This window comes from Myotis lucifugus, unplaced genomic scaffold (assembly GCF_000147115.1).
Source record: "Myotis lucifugus unplaced genomic scaffold, Myoluc2.0 scaffold_249, whole genome shotgun sequence".
Lineage (NCBI taxonomy): Eukaryota > Metazoa > Chordata > Mammalia > Chiroptera > Vespertilionidae > Myotis > Myotis lucifugus.
The window spans coordinates 1,342,477-1,359,175 of record NW_005871297.1 but is presented as its reverse complement, the minus strand read 5'-3'; the positions used below and the strand labels follow the sequence as shown (position 1 = coordinate 1,359,175).

General features: G+C 42.6%; 1 protein-coding gene across 1 annotated transcript in view; it reads right to left on the bottom strand.

Annotated features, from left to right (window-relative positions):
* OLAH (oleoyl-ACP hydrolase) overlaps positions 1–16,699 on the bottom strand; it is a 27,027-nt gene that overhangs the window by 4,049 nt on the left and 6,279 nt on the right. The window contains exons 4-6 of the mRNA XM_006098861.3: positions 8,786–8,924; positions 6,556–6,655; positions 5,749–5,918 (exon numbers count right to left, since the gene is read on the bottom strand). Of these exons, the coding sequence (XP_006098923.1) occupies positions 5,749–5,918; positions 6,556–6,655; positions 8,786–8,924 (409 nt within the window). The remainder of the gene's footprint in view (positions 1–5,748; positions 5,919–6,555; positions 6,656–8,785; positions 8,925–16,699) is intronic.

Below are 16,699 nucleotides of genomic sequence, written 5' to 3'. Positions count from 1 at the left end.
CGTGCCGGGAGCCGGTCCATCCTTGCTGCAGAGAAGAAACATCTGCACAGCATATGTTTCGAGGTACCTGAGGTATATGGCATACTGTTCTTAATGTTTGCTCTCCTTAGTGCCATGTGTTTTGACCAAGGTCACCTCTCCGAGAAAGGTTGTTTCCCCAGGTGGGGATCTTTCCCTGAGGTTAGGGAGGGGATACAACCCCTTAATTAAGTGCCAGGCGGGTAGTTAAGCTACATAATCTTTACTCCCTGGAATGGAGATAAGAAACGCCCTAACCTTTGTAATAGAAATTGACAGGATTAAAATCGGCTGGTATAAATACGGATGTAACAAGACAATAAACAACACAACCTGATCAGATCCACATCAGCTCCTCATCAGCTCCTCATCAGCTCCTCATCAGCTCCTCATCAGCTCCTCATCAGATCATCATCAGATCCTCGTCAGATCCTAACCAGAACCTAGCCAGAGAACATGGCAAAAGATCCTGGACAGAACCTGGCTACAGAACTTCACTGGAGAACCTAGACAGAACATGGCAAAAGAACCTGGATAGAACCTGGCTAAAGAACCTGGTGACAGAACCTGACTGGAGATCCGGGCTAGAACCTGGCTGGAGAACCTAGCGAGAGAACATGGACATAGAACCTGGCTGGAGAACCTAGTGAGAGAACATGGCACCAGAACTTGGTTGGAGTTCCTAACCAGAACTTCGCTAGAGATCCTGGAGGGAGAACCTTGCTATGCTGATGAACTGAAACCAGTTTCCATGTCATTCATTCTTCGCCGACTCCGTCCACACCTTTGGGGATCCCTGGACCCGCTGGGGCTTGGACCCCAACAGGGGCGGGCGGCTGTGTCTGCCGCAGGAGATGGACAGGCCAGTGCCCTCTGTGTGTGGGGAAGGGGGGAGTGTCATGTACCTTGGAATAGACACCTGTCTTGGTTATTCATGGTAACTGAGCAACCTGCTCTCCTGGCGGATGGAAACTCACAGGTCTCCCGTGGCCTGGCCTTATTTTAGCAAACCTCTCCCTCTGCTTGGCCTGGGCTCGGGTCACGGCCAAGAGCTGCCTGGAGTTCCACGCTGTCGGGTGGTCGCTGCTGGCTGTCTGGTAAGATGGACGTAGGGAGGAGGGGACCCACGGGGCCAGCAGGCGGATGCCTCTACGAGGCCGAGAGCGCGGTTGGTTGCCTCTCCTTTGCGTCGCTGCCCACTCAGCCTGCAGTGTTTGTGGTCCACTAGAGCCCTCCAAGCATTCCCCCCTCAGAGGCCTGCGGGGGCCCTGGGCGGTGAGGCACAGGACCGTCCTGACTGCGTTTCCCCCTGACCTTCTCTTGTCTGTTGCTGGGGCTTCTGTAACAGTGACCACCAACCAGGGGGCTTAAAACAATAGAGACTCATCAGGCCGCCAGGCCGGTGTGGCTCACTGGTGAGGCTCATAGGGCGGCCCAGTCAATGATTGTCATGGGATGTTTTCTCTCTCTACCCTCTCCACTTTCTCTCTGAAATCAAATAAAAAATATATTTTTAAAAATCAAATCAAAAAGAAAGAAAGACTGGGAACAAGGCAGGAGGCCAGAAAGAGCCCCCTAGGTGGGGCAGGTGGGCAGATAGGCCATAAAATGGGCACTAAATCCCAGCCCTACCCAGACCCTTAAGCAAAAGCCTCAAGCTGCTGGAGGCGGGGCATCAGACACTCACTCCCTTACAACTGAAGACCAAGCTGCAGGGCCCGGAAGCATTGACCGTCCACCCTTGGGGAGGGCCCACATCTATACCAACCACAGACACGGGGAGAAGGGGCAGGCATGCTGAGAGTCCCACTCACAGGGCCCAGGCACAGGGGACCTGCCTAAGATGGGAGCTCAAGACTAGGACGTCCAACAACTCCCCGTCTTACCCCAGAGGCTGACACCACACCTCGGGTGACAAATGTCTGGCAGTGGGGACAGACTGTTCTATGAGTCACAGGAAAGACATGCATTGAGGAAAACTCTCCAGCAGCCCAGTGTCCATGCTGAGCACACGTAACACTGGGGGACTTGGAAGCTAGCGGTGCCCTGAGGAACAATAGTAACAACAAAAGCCAAACAGGTCATCTCCAGTCTAGATCGACTCAACTCCCCATACTTACAGCCTATGAGATGTGCTCAGGTCCAGGTGTAAAAATATATCCTGCAGCCTGTTTTATGCATAACAGCTGGCTTTCAATAAACAAAAATTATCAGACATAAGAAAGCAAAAAATAACTCCACTGTCAAGAGGCAAAGCAACGAAAAGAATCAGACTCAATAAGACCCGGATGTTGGAACTATCTGACAGGGACTTAAAATACCTGTGTGTGAGATGTCAAAGGGTGTCATGGAAAAGGTGGACAACATGCGTAGGCAAATGGGAAAGTTTATTAGAGAGGTGAGAACTATAAGAAAGTCAAGTGGAAATTGTAGGAACAAACTGTAACCCACATGAATTCCTTTGACAGGCCCAGCAGTGGACTGGGTACAGCTGAGGAAAGAATCACTGAACCTGAAGATGGTCAACAGGAATTATCCAAACTGAAAGGCAAAGAAAGGCAGTTTAAAAAGGCAAGACTATTCCAGACCCAAAGGGACAAAATCCAACAGCCTCGCATGTACTAGTATACAATCAGGTTCTAGGAGGAGACAAGAGAACAGAACAAACTTCAGGCAGGAGAGGAGGAGCTTGAGTGAGTCGGGAGCCATCACAGCTCCCACCCGCCACAGATTTCCATTCTGGCCACTAGGCCAGTGGTTGGCAAACTGCGGCTCGCGAGCCACATGCGGCTCTTTGGCCCCTTGAGTGTGGCTCTTCCACAAAATACCGACTTCTGCGCATGGGCCACAAAGTTTCAATCGCACTGTACGTGTGCGCCCGCACGTGGTATTTTGTGGAAGAGCCACACTCAAGGGGCCAAAGAGCCGCATGTGGCTCGTGAGCCTCAGTTTGCCGACCACTGCACTAGGCTCTTAGCCCTGTGGTCATGGAAACAGAGAGGGGCGCTATAGGCCTGGTTTTATTTTTATTGGAAACAGCTGAGAGCTGCAGAGACCAGAAGAAAGAACAGACTGAGACGACTGAAGGAGTAGATTGAAGGAGCGGGAGTAAAGAGGGGAGAAGAATCCGGAAAGCAGGGTTTGGAGAGAATGTTTGGAGTTTGGAGAGAGGGGGCATATGTTGTGAGTAGCTATTACACTCGGATTTACTGGGGGGGTGGGGGGGAGAGGAGAGTGCTAAGAAGGTTTTCTCTATTGTATGAGCGCAATATCCCTGTGAGTGATTTCTCTTTTACTTTGGTGTTGGGGAGGTTTCTCCTGAGAGCTGCTGAGAGTGTGGTTAATGTTGCTGCCTTGACATCCACTGTGTGGCTAAGCAGCCTGTGGGGGCCCTGAGTGACACTAGCCTAGATGTCAGCTGCAAAGTCACAAGTAAGGGTAAGTCCCCCAACAGCCTTTGTGATAAACAATCTCTCCTGCCTCCCAGAGCCTTCCCCTCATGCATCCCTTAGACAAGACCCCTGTGAAGCTTACAAAACCCCACTGTTTTTGTTTGAATTGAGCAATCTGGCCTTGGCCCAGGAACCCCAAAGCACTCCACCACAGACACTATAATAAAGGTGTGTGCTCCCGTCCTGCCACACTGTCTGCCTACACCTGCCCTGCCCGCCCTGGGCCCTCCAGGCGTGCCATGCACCTCCTCCAGGGCTCGTGGGTAATCACCCTACTTCACTTCCTCTGGTGGGCTGTGGTTGAACATGGCCCACCACCGACACCCTGAGGCTCTGCTAAGATGTTAAAGCCACAGCCTTTGGTAGTGAATTTTTGTGTGTGTTTTCAATTGTGGTAGTTAGTTACGTTGCCAATCTGACCTCATTTAGTCCTCACCGCAACACCTGGAGGGAGTTTTTATTCCTTTCTCTGACAGGTGGGACACAAACTGTTAAAGAAACTTGCTCTGAATGTCACAGTTGGTAAGCCACGGGCAGAGGGTTTTGATCTTGGGAGGCAGAGTGTACAAACAGCATGTTTAACCATTGTGCAAGGCTTAATGATTAAAAACCAGCTTTTGCCTACAGTATTTCATTGAATGTCCACAGTGACTTGGATTACTTTTCTGTTTGGGGGCAGGGAAGGACGTGATGTCAGACTGGTTTCTTTGATTCTGACTCTGTGCTCAGACAGCGACACAGACAGCTTATCCCTGCGAGACTCACACTTGGGCAAAGATGGTTGGGACAGAATGGCAGGAGGAACAGACTCCGGTCACCAGGGGGCAGCTGGTGGACTGAGTGCTAGATTGGAGATGGCAGTGTACGGAGGGATGTGTCATAGGTGAGTGGGATTGTACGGAGGGATGTGTCATAGGTGAGTGGGATTGTACGGAGGGATGTGTCATAGGTGAGTGGGATTGTACGGAGGGATGTGTCATAGGTGAGTGGGATTGTACGGAGGGATGTGTCATAGGTGAGTGGGATTGTACGGAGGGATGTGTCATAGGTGAGTGGGATTGTCTCTGTTCTCAAGATGCTTCAAGTACGTTCCACTTTTTGTAGATATTTGTATAAACTTCTCATCACAAACATTGTCATGGTGACCCTATGCCTACGTCTAGCCTTTGTGGAGGAAATAGAAGAAACATAGGCCCAAGCATCTGCCTTCTAGGGACGTATGTGGAGGAGACACAGCCCAGGAAAGATCGGAGGAATGCATGACAGAATCTAATGGTGACTAAGGACCGAAGGCCGGCCCCTACTCACTGCGATGGGGAAGTTAGGGCCAGGGGCAGGTTTAGATGACTGGGGAGGCTTTACAGAATGTCAGGTCTCCAGGCCTCCAGACATCAAGCCCCAATGCATACATCCCAAAGCAATGGTCAGATGCCAGAGGGTTAAACAAGTTCTGGAACAGAATTCACAAAAAAGCCAACCACTCCTTCCTCCCCGCTTCACCTCCACACAACTCAGAAAGTAGGGCTCTGCTTCTGGCCCTTGGAGAGGATGAGGGTGCCTTGGTGTTAGTTTATTCAACAAATACATGTTATATGATAAAACATGTATGTTGAGCCACACATATACACACACATATTTAAAACAAAGATATGCTCTATTTATCTTTCATTTATATCATTTCTGTGCCCACGCTCCATTCTTGTGGGAAGCCACCCATTGTCTTCACAATCAGAGAAGTGTAAACAAGGAGCCTGGAATGCTGGTGAACCTTGAGTCCTGGCAGGGCCAGAGCTATGCACCGATTGTCTAGTCCAGACAATGGTGGCTCAAGCAATTTCCTGACCAAATAGTCTCAGAGTAAATCTTTCTAATATTTACTGACCTTTAAGATTGTCTGTCTGTTACCACAGTTACCTGCCTAAGAGCTAGATGTGTATCCAAAATTGAATAAAAGGTTGGTAAGGCCTGGGCAGGAGGGGAAGTCCTTCCCCTTGCATTGGCCTTCCCGCCTGGCCCCCAATATTTCCAAATTATGATTTCTTGTCTCGTCTCTGTCATTTGCACACGGCCCTTCTCCAGATCCCGAACCCTGAACGACGCAGGACGTGGATCATCACATTCTGAGCCAGTAAAAATATCACAGTGGCTCTAAAGGAAATAAAATCAAACTCTTAGGATGTCGTCTTCCTGAATAAGCAGTCTCAGAGAATTTCCAACCTATATTTTTTCTACAGATAATTATTTCTTTTTCAAAAAAGCATGTATTTCAGTCACTTACGTGTAATCGCGAAGAATGCGTGCATCTGCCATCAGTCTGGGCAAATATTGTTGAGAAAATTCCTCGTCATTAATCAAATCCACGGGAGTGCCTCCAAAAGTCAAAATGAAAGAGCGAAGGTGCTCGTCTGACACTTCTTTATCTTCAGGAATGCGATGCCTGGCCTTTGACTTGAAACATGAACAACATAAGTCTAATATTTCATATAACGTACTCGTTCATAAGCTGAAAGCTCCCTCTCCAGGGAAATGCCATGAAATCGGTCAGAAGTGGACTTCTTTATGTACAGGTTTCGGGGCAGACCTCCTTCTTTTGAAAAGCAGGGAGAAGAAAGTTCCCCTACCCTAGGACCCAGTGTCATAATGCCGCCGTGGGGGCCATCGGGCCTTCCTTCGGAGGGGGAAGGGAGAGCAAGGCAGGAGTGTGGGCAGCACAGCAGCACTGACTTGAAGAGCCAGGGTAGCACGAAACATTGAGGTCACTTTCCCCTTTAGAGATGTCAAGTATTCTTCCTGGCCCTGACCCAGTTACTTAGCTGAACGTTGATTAAGTTCCCACCTGACTCAGGATGAAAGAACAAGCACTTTGGGTCAATACCGGGGACTGACCAGGAAATGGTTAAAGTGCATTTCAGAGAAAAGGGGAGATGATATGGGAAGAAATTTGAGGGTGTTTTCATGAGCCAGTAGGGTCTCACCATCATCCCCATGCTGGGCCAGAATTCACCGTATAGGGAAATAGCGTCGTGATTTCCCCCTCATTTCCCTCCTCTTCACCACTCACCCTAAGGAAAATGAAATTACTTACATGAGGAGGCGTTGCACTTGACACAAATAAATGCATCGGTTCTAGCTTATGTTTTTCTTTTAGGTGTAGTGCAGTCATAAAAGCAATGGAGGCCCCCATACTAAATTTGGGAAAGAAAAACATGATAACAGCTGTTCAACAAAGTCATGGTAATCCACTGAAAGTATATAAAGACAAGGATCATAAAACAGCAATGATCGTGACATTTGCAAAGAAAAGTATAAGTTACTTAAATAATAAATGTATTTATGAGGGTATACTTTCAACAACTTATATCAGCATAAAAAGTGTTTTTAAGACATCCTAGATAGTTCAGGCTAAAATTTAGTACTTACTCCACAATGCCTTGAAATTTGTTTCAGTTTCCTTTTGTCCCTTCAGCTCTCTATCCCTGGGCCTTTGATAGTATGTATCAGCAGTTCCCAAAGTATGGTCTGGGATCCCCTGGGAATGCCTGAGACCTTTTCATGTGGTCTATGAGGTTAAAGCTATTTTCATGACAATGCCAAAATGTTATATTCCTACTCTCATCCTCTTCTGAGTGCATAGTTGAGTTTTCCTGAGGCTATGTGACTTGGGATATTGCAACAGTTTGAATGCAGAAGCAGAAATGAGAATCCAGCTGCCTTCTATTCAGCCAGACAATAAACAGATTTGCAAAAGTGTAAAAGCCTTCCCTCTCGCTAATTTTGAGAGGAAATACAGTCTTTTACTTAAAACTATATTTATGACAACATGCAGCGGGTTTATTAATATTATTTTAACATGTGTATATTTAAATTTCTTAGTTTTAATTTCTGATATAGTAAATATTGACATAATATCACACATAAGCAAAAGCTCTCTAAGGTCCTCAATGTTTTTTAAAAGTATTAAAACAGTACTGGGACCAAAAAGTTTGTGAGCTACAGTAGACATTATGTAGATATGTTTTGTAAACAATACAGCCAGAGATTACTTTGGTAAATATCTTAGGGGAGGAAAAGGGAAACTCAGTCCCATGTTCATTGCTGAGGAAGCGTAAATTGCAGGTAATTTGGAAATGTATATTAAGAGCTCTAACAATGGGCATATCATTTAACCGAAATTCTGAAGATTTATACTAAGAAACTTCTGAGATATATACAAAATTTTCTATAAAAATGTTCATTGAAAAAATTTTTAAAGACATTTCTTTTTATTTTAAAAAATTATATTTATTGCTGACACCATTATAGATGTCCCCCTTCCCCGCCTTTACCCACCCCTACCCAGCTCCCCCCCTCTCCCTGCTATCCCCCCCCCCTCCCCGCATCACCACACTCTTGTCTGTGTCCGTGGGCTATGTATATATGTTCTTTGGCTAACAGAAAAAGATAAAAGTAACTATGTCCACAAAGGGAGATTAATAAAATGATAAAACAGGTCATGAAGCAATGTGACCTTCACAACAATAGTAAGTGAAAGAAAGTCAGGAAAAGATATAAAGCAGGACCATATATGTAACATACTATGGAACCACATCAAAATTTTAAAATACTTTCTAGGATGACACTTTTTATTTTTTACCTGACCATATCTATAAATATTATATAACATAGTAGCCAAAATTTAGTGAGTTCTTATCACATACCAAATAATTTATGATCATTATTCATTTAATCCTCATGAGAAGGAACTATTATTTTTCCAGCTTTACAGAGAAGGAAACTAATTCAAAAACCGTAGGAATTTGTCCCAGGTCAAACTGGCTAAGAGGCAGTTAAAACTGCAGGTTTCACATTATAACCTTAAAATTATACATCTAGCACATACTATTTATATAATTGTTAAAATTAAAAATAAGTGCAATATAAGTTACTGCTATAATCTTGATTTTACAAGTCCTGTTTTTTTGTTGTTGTTTGCCTAAAGATATAATTACTATACAAACAGCCAATTGTAAGAGTTGTGACCGGCCATAATTGTTCAATATTCTAGGACTATTTTCCAATGAGAAGATGCCAGGAACTCAGGATTTTCACAATTCATCACACAACCTGGCATTTCTATCTTTATGGTCCCTATTGCACTATTCCAGTCTAACTTTCTTGTCTGAGACTAGCTATAGCTATATTTAATCACTCACTCCTTTAAGCAGTGATGAAGCAGTGTAACAATACAAAAAGTATGCATCTCACAAGACACAAAGAACAATATTTGCCAACGACTTGTGATTGAGGAAATGGCTTTTAAAACAGATTTTAAATACCTGTGGCCAAAAAATGCAAATGGTTTATCCTGGAGGACTGGCAGCAGAACACAAACAATTTCACCAACTATCTGGCACATGTCACTGGCAAAAGGCTCTTCAAATCGACTTTCTCTCCCAGCGAGCCTTATGGAGTGCACTGGAGATCAGAAAACACAAGTGAATGCATCAGTGAGTGAGTGAGATACTGTGACGTTGTAAAGGAGCTTATGTTAACATGACGTGAATAATTTCAAAGAAATGAATAATGTCAAATCCAGTGATATAAAAGACTTAGGATTTACTGAGAAAAAGCAGTACCATAAGATACAGCAGACTATCTGAAAAATACTCTCCAACTACAAAATACCTAGAAATACTAAATGAAGCATCCATATAATAGGTTAGCTCACAGTAAAAGTACTGAGCATGTACTAATGGAATGGCTACTCTGACACCTATTGCCTACGTCAGGAAAATAAACTATCAGGTTTCAAGGGTGACCTATAACAGAGCCCTTGACATAAAGCCAGGGACTCTGAGCTCTAAACTCTCAGTGAAAAGTAGACGAGGGAAAAAAATCTTCCTAATGCCAAAGGGAGATAATAACTTTCTGTGTTTACCTTGGCTCTGAATGGAAAAAGTCTGCCCTTATATTTTTTTAACCGAAGCCTTGCATTTATGCAAATTTGAAGTTTAAATTGATATTATCTTGGTAATCTGATGAAAATGAAGCTGAAAAAATAACCCTGTGGTACTGGAGTTTGATTTTTGTTGATTTATTTTTTAATCTTTATTGTTGAGAGTATTACATGCTAGTAGATCCTCCTTTTCTTCCCATTAACCTCTTCCAGGCCGCTCCCGTTCCCCTAACCCTCCAGGCCCTCACCACCCCATTGTCTGTGTCCCCGGGTTCTGCATATCTGCATACCAGTTCATTGGTTGATCTCTTCCCACCCACCCTCCCTGCCTTTCCTCTGAGGTTCAACAGTGTGTTTATGCTTCTATGACTCTGGGTCTATTTTTGATCATCAGTTTATTTGGTTCATTAGATTCCACATATGAGTGAGATCATAATGGTATTTGTCTTCGACTTATTTTGTTGTATCGCAAATTGGCAAGCTGGACAAGACGCCTAATGAGCCAATTAGTTAGGAGTCATCTTTATTGCACGCAGGTTCAGAGCAGATTACCTCTGTCAAATTCTGAACAAACACAGAGGGAGTATTTCCTTTTTATATCCTTCTAGTTCTTTGTGTAAGACAGCTTGTAACCTTGAATACATATGGTATCTAATCAAACACCTATAACCTTGGATGAACAAACACTTGGCAAAATAGGTGATTTAATATTAGTAACAGTGTATCAGCCCCGTTAGATGGCTAGCTTGCAAGGTCAGACAAATAAGTTTATCTTTTCTATTATTCAAGCTAAAAAACAAAGTTATATTTTATAGAATAAGAGACTATCTAAAAATAACAGAGTAATTCAAACAGCAGTTTTAAACAGCAGTTTTTCCAAAGGAGGGACCACTATGCTTCAATTTCACTTAGCATAACGCTCTCGAGATCCATCCATGTTGTCACAGTAAACACTGGAGCGCACCTCTCTTTGAGGTTGCCATTTTGTTTCCTTTGGATATAAACCCAGAAGTGGGATTATCGGATCATATATAGTAGTTATAGTTTTAATTTTTAAGGAACCTCCATAGTGTTTTCCATAGTTACTATACCAATTCATAATCCCACCAATACTGCAAAAAGTTTTCCTTTTGTCACACCTTCATCTTTTTGATGATGGCCATTCTAACATGTATGAGGTGATATCTCATTGTGGTTTTAATTTGCATCTCCCTGATGTTTAGTGATGTTGAACCCCTTTTCATATACCTGTTGGCCATCTGTATGTCTTCTTTAGAAAAATGTCTATTCAGGTCCTTTGCCTATTTTTTAATTGGATTGGTTTTTATTGTTGTTTAGTTGTATGAGTTCCTTATAGAGTTTGGATATAAACTCTTATTAAGTGTGTGGTTTGCAAATATTTGTCCCATTCAGTAGGTTACTCTTTCATTTTGTTGATGGTTTCACTTGTTCTTTAAAAGCTTTTTAATTTGATGTAGTCCCACTTGTTTATTTTGCTTTTGTTGCTTGTGCTTTAGGTATCATATAAAAATAGTCAGCACCAAGACCAATGCCAAGGAGCTTTTTCTCTGTTTTCTTCCAGGAGCTTCATGATTTCAGTTCTTACATTTAAGTTTTTAATCCATTTTGAGTTAATTTTTGTGATTCTTTTGCATGTGAATATCCCATTTTCCCAGCACCATGTATTGAAGAGACTGTCTTTTTTCCATTGAATATTCCTGTCTCCCTTGTCAGATATTAGTTGACCAGATATGCATGGGTTTATTTCTGAGCTCTTGATTCTGTTCCAATGGTTTATGTATCTGTTTTTATGCCAATAGCATTCTGTTTTGATTATTATAATTAGCTATAGTCACCATGTAATGTACAGCATGGTGACTATAGTTAACAGTGCTATATGGTATAACTGAAAGTTGCTAAGAGTGTAGCTCTTAAAAATTGTGAAAAAAAGAAGAAGGAAAACATTGTAACTATGTGAGGCAATAGATGTTAACTTTTTGTGGTAATCATTTTGATGTATTTATATATACAACCATAATGTTGTTCACCTAAAACATATAATGTTAAATATTACTTATATCTCAATAAAACTGGAAAAAAATAAAATCAGAGTAATTTCATGCACAGATTTATAAAAAAAATGTAAAATTTAGCATTAACAGTATTGTCAAGAATATAGAGCAATAAGAATTTTCTTTCCATATACTTCTTTGACAGTGTAAGTCACTGCAATTCCTTCAAAGAACTATTTGGCAATCCTATATAATAGAGAGGTAATATGCAAATTGACCATCACTCCAACACATAAGATGACCACCACAAGATGGCCAGCAGGAGAGAGGGCAGTTGGGAGGGACCAGGCCTGCAAGGGAGGGCAGTTGGGGGCGACCAGGCCTGCAGGGGTGGGCAGTTAGGGGTGACAAGGTGGTAGGGGAGGGCAGTTGGAGGCGACCAGGCTGCAGGGGAAATCAGTTGGGGGGGACCCAGGGCTGCAGGGGAGGGCAGTTGGGGGGACCAGGCTGGCAGGGGAGGGCAGTTGGGGGCAATTGGGCTGACAGGGGAGCAGATAAGCATCAATCAGGCTGGCAGGCAGAAGTGGTTAGTGGCAATCAGGCAGGCAGGCAGGCAGGTGACTGGTTGGGAGCCAGCAGTCCTAGATTGTGAGAGGGATGTCCGACTGCCCATTTAGGCCCGATCCCACCGGGGCAGTCGGACATCCCTGAAGGGGTCCCAGATTGGAGAGGGTGCAGGCTGGGCTGAGGAACACACCCCTCTCCATGCACAAATTTCATGCAACAGGCCTCTAGTATTTCATATAGTTGAAGACATTCATACGTTACCACCCAGAAATTCCACTCCTAGATACAGACTTTTTTACACATGTATGCAAGAAGATATATAAAAGACTGCTCATAGAAGCATTATTATAACATAAAAACAATAAAATGACCTTAATGTCTATAAAGAGAAGGATACATACATAAATTGTGTTATAGTCATATAATAGAATAATATACAATAGTTAAAAGTCAATGAAATAGAGATACACATGATAAATCTTAAAAAATAAGTTGAGGAGAAAACAGCACGTTTCAGAGGAATGTTTATAATATGATACGTTTATATAAAGTTAGAAATATGTGAAATAATCCTGTATCTTATTTAGGTATTTGAGGAGGTCAGAAAGGGAGAGTGAATACAATTGGGAAGGGAGTACATGGGAGACGTAAATGTTTTTCAGTTGTAATGTTTTATTATTCAAGGGGAGCAGTGGCCATGGTTAAGTTTGAGGTATTATTCTTTATACATTTTTACATATGAACTACTGAAAAATTGGTTTAAAAGAGCGGCCTTCCCCTCCCCCCTACAAATTTATTTGAATATGAGATGGTCCACTTGTCCAAACCATCAATGTACTTTGAAAAGAAGAGAATGAGACTCCTGCTGTCCTTTATGAAAGGTTCAAGAGGTGACCATATAAAAACTAAAACTTCCAATTCTTTCATTCCCCCTGGGTTCTCATGCCAGTCTCTTAGCCATAACCTAACACTCAGTCAAGCTCTTATAAATAAAGGGACACTATCTATGATGTGAGGACTTTTTTTCTTCGTAAGTAGTAATAGTCCATGATTGGCCGTGAACTGTAAAATCTTCACATCACCCATCTGAATTTATTCTAACAAGGTTATTTTATTTTGATTTTCTCCTTTCAATACTCTCCTAAAATATTAATTAGCCCCAATTCAGTATTTTTTTTTTTTAGGAAAATCACTGTAACAATTTAAGAAAAAAAGGAGAAAGTGAAAATATATAAAATAAGAGGAAACAACCCTTAAACTCAAGGAAAATTTTGAAAATCAAAAGAGACTTTTGGCAGCTCTCTATGCAATTAATTTGGAAATTTACATGTAATTTGTGTATCTTTAAAAATACAACTTACCAAATTGATCCCAGTAAAAATAGGAAATTTAAACAGATAATTTTTATAGAAGAAATAGGAGTTGTTGATGTATTCACGTAAAAAAAAAACCAGTAGGCCTAAATGACTTTCTAGGCCAGTGATGGCGAACCTATGACACGCATGTTAGAGGTGACACGCAAACTCATTTTTTTGGTTGATTTTTCTTTGTTAAATGGCATTTAAATATATAAAATAAATACCAAAAAATATAAATCTTTGTTTTACTATGGTTGCAAATATCAAAAAATTTCTATATGTGACACGGCACCAGAGTTAAGTTAGGGTTTTTCAAAATGCTGACACGCCGAGCTCAAAAGGTTCGCCATCACTGGTAGGCAGTGGTCGGCAAACTCATTAGTCAACAGAGACAAATATCAACAGTACAACGATTGAAATTTCTTTTGAAAGCCAAATTTTTTAAACTTAAACTATATAGGTAGGTACATTGTTATTAACTTAATTAGGGTACTCCTAAGGCTTAGGAAGAGCCACACTCAAGGGGCCAAAGAGCCGCATGTGGCTTGCGAGCCGCAGTTTGCCGACCACGGGTCTAGGGAAATTCTTCTCAATGTTCACAGGACATAATATCAATGCTACTTAAACTCTCCAGAGCTTAGAAAAAGAAGGAAAGTGTTCAAATTCTTTTTCTGAAATAGCTATAACAATTATTCCCAAGTATGAAATGACTGAAAAAGAAAAAAAAAACAACCCAGAAGAACTCTAGAAAAACCTTTCTTAGCATGCAAATGGATGTAGGGGCTGGTGTAAAAATGGCACGGAGAGCAAGAAGCTTCCGGGTGTGCCTGTGTGACCGTGTTCACGAGTGGGCAGGCTCTCACCAAGGCCAGCCTCTTTGCAAACAGCAGTAATGGTTCCCGTTTATAAAGTGGCTTACATTTTCCAAAATACTTTCAAACAGCTCTGCCTAATGCTGGGACCTAGAGAAAACTCTCTCTTCCTTACCTCTTTAGAGTGGAAGCGTAGAAAATAATGTTTCCATTTCCAAGTAAAACAGGCATATGACAAGAAACCCCCCCCCAACAAATATAAAAATGCATTAAATACAAGGCAAAATGTTTCCACTTCCTCAATCCTTCCTCATCACCTCAAAGGAAACCACTGTTATCAGTTTTGTGTGTTCTGCCATGTTTTCATGTAGCATCCATACCTTTCTCTGTGTATGCTTCCATTGTATTAATCTGTGTATGTGTGTGTGTGTGTGTGTGTGCATTTTTAGGGATTTACACAAATGGGAGCATACCATAACACTGTTTGCAACTAGCTTTTTTTCATCAATTATACAACAAACTGTGATCCATATCTACACATGCAGGCTTTACTCATTTTTTCTTAGTGGCAGCATATCCAGTTGTAATTATGCTCTATCATTTAACTAATTTTCTATTCATGGATGTTGATGTTTTCCTAGGGCTTTTGGAGGGAAGTTATAGTTTATTTGTTTTGTCACTAAAAACTCTATAGTTTAGAGCCCTGTTCGTACATATTCACATACTTTGGGAGATATCACTGTAGGTGAAATTTCTAGAGCTGACTTTCAAATAAACCAAACAGGAAGGCTGTTGGCTCCTGAAAACTGGAGAATATTAGAGTTGTAGGAAGGTTAGGAAATGAGCTCAGTCCAAACATCTCCCTTTACAATTGATAAAATTATAATTACTAAGCCTAAAAGTCAATATACAATTTTATAAGACTTCCTAGCTTCTAAGAGCTAATAAATGTGGCTTTGGACACATTTAACCTGCGAAATGTAAGCAAAGAAATACCTTATATACAAATCATCTAACTGGAAAAAAAAAAGGAATAGGAGTAGAAAGTATACATAGGAATTTTTCCTAAAAATATCTGAAATATAACTCCAAATAATTTATGTTGGTACTCCATCCTCAGAATGATGGAGCTTAACTCCTTATCCCTTGAGTGACTTGCTTCCAAACAGCAGAAGATGGAGGAAGGAAAAAGTAACTTAACAGTGGAGAAACCTGGCAAATGTAACTTCAGCCAGATGATCAAACTTCTCATCATCTGTGATTAATCGGGTTAATAGTACCTACACTGACATAACATCATGAGGATGGTACTTCACCTCTGTGGCCTTCCTTCCCCCAAACCCATAATCTCAGTCTAACCACGAGAAAAACATCAAAAAAATCCAAATGGAGAGATGTGCTACAAAATACCTGATCTGTACTATTCAAAATTGTCAAGGCATCAAAAACAGGAAGTCTCAGAAACTGCCAAACACAAGAGAAGGCAAAGGAGATAGGATGATTGAATAATATGGTATCCAAAGTGGACAGAAAAAGGACAGTAAGGAAACAGTAGTGAAATGTGAATCAGCTGTGGAGTTTAGTTAGACTTCCTTCCAACAATGTGCCGATGTTGGTTCTTTAGTTGTGATAAATGTACCATAGGAATATAGCATGTTAATGAGAGAGGAAACTGGGTGAGGGGTACATGAGAACTCTGTACTATATTTCCAACTTTTCTGTAAATCTGAAACCATTTCTTAAAATTGTACTTATTAAAAGTACAGAATTGGTATTCATAAAATAGACACAGGGATGTAATGTTCACCATAGGGAATATAGTCAGTAATCCTATATAATAAAGAGGTAATATGTGAATTAACCCTCACGCCCTCACAAGATGGCTGCCTATGACCAGGCTGGCAGGGGGGTTAGTGAGAGACGACCAAAGAACTGAACAAGCAGGCTGCATGGGGTGACCAGGCCAGTAAGGGGGTTAGTGAGGGACAACCAAACAACTGAACAGCAGGCTGCATGGGGTGACCAGGCTGGCGGGAGGGGGGGGAGCCGTGAGGGACGACCAGGCTGGTGGGGGGGCAGTTGGGGGCAACCAGGTCAGCAGGCAGGGCAGTTGGGGGCAACCAGGTTGGCAGGGAGGGCAGTTAGGGGTGACCAGGCAGGCGGGGGGGGGGGGGAGTAAGAAGTGAACACGCTCGTGGGGTGGGGGCAGTTGGGGGCAACCAGGCCGGCAGCGCGGGCCGTTAGGGGGCCACCAGGCCCATATAGGGGGCAAGTTTGAGGAGAACCAGCCTTGCAAGGGGGCAGTAAGAGGTGACCACGCCACCAGAAGGGGGCACCTAAGAGCCGATCAGGCTGGCCAAGAAGGGGCCAGTTGGGGCAACCTGGGTTGCCGCCGGGCCAGTAAGGGGCAACACCCCCCAGTAGGGGGGCGAATAAGGGTAATCACGCTTGGCATGCCCGTGGACAATTTAGGACCCAGTGGTCCCAGGATTGTTAAAAGGATTGTCCGACTTGCCAGTTTAGGCCCTTATCCCTCAGGATTCGG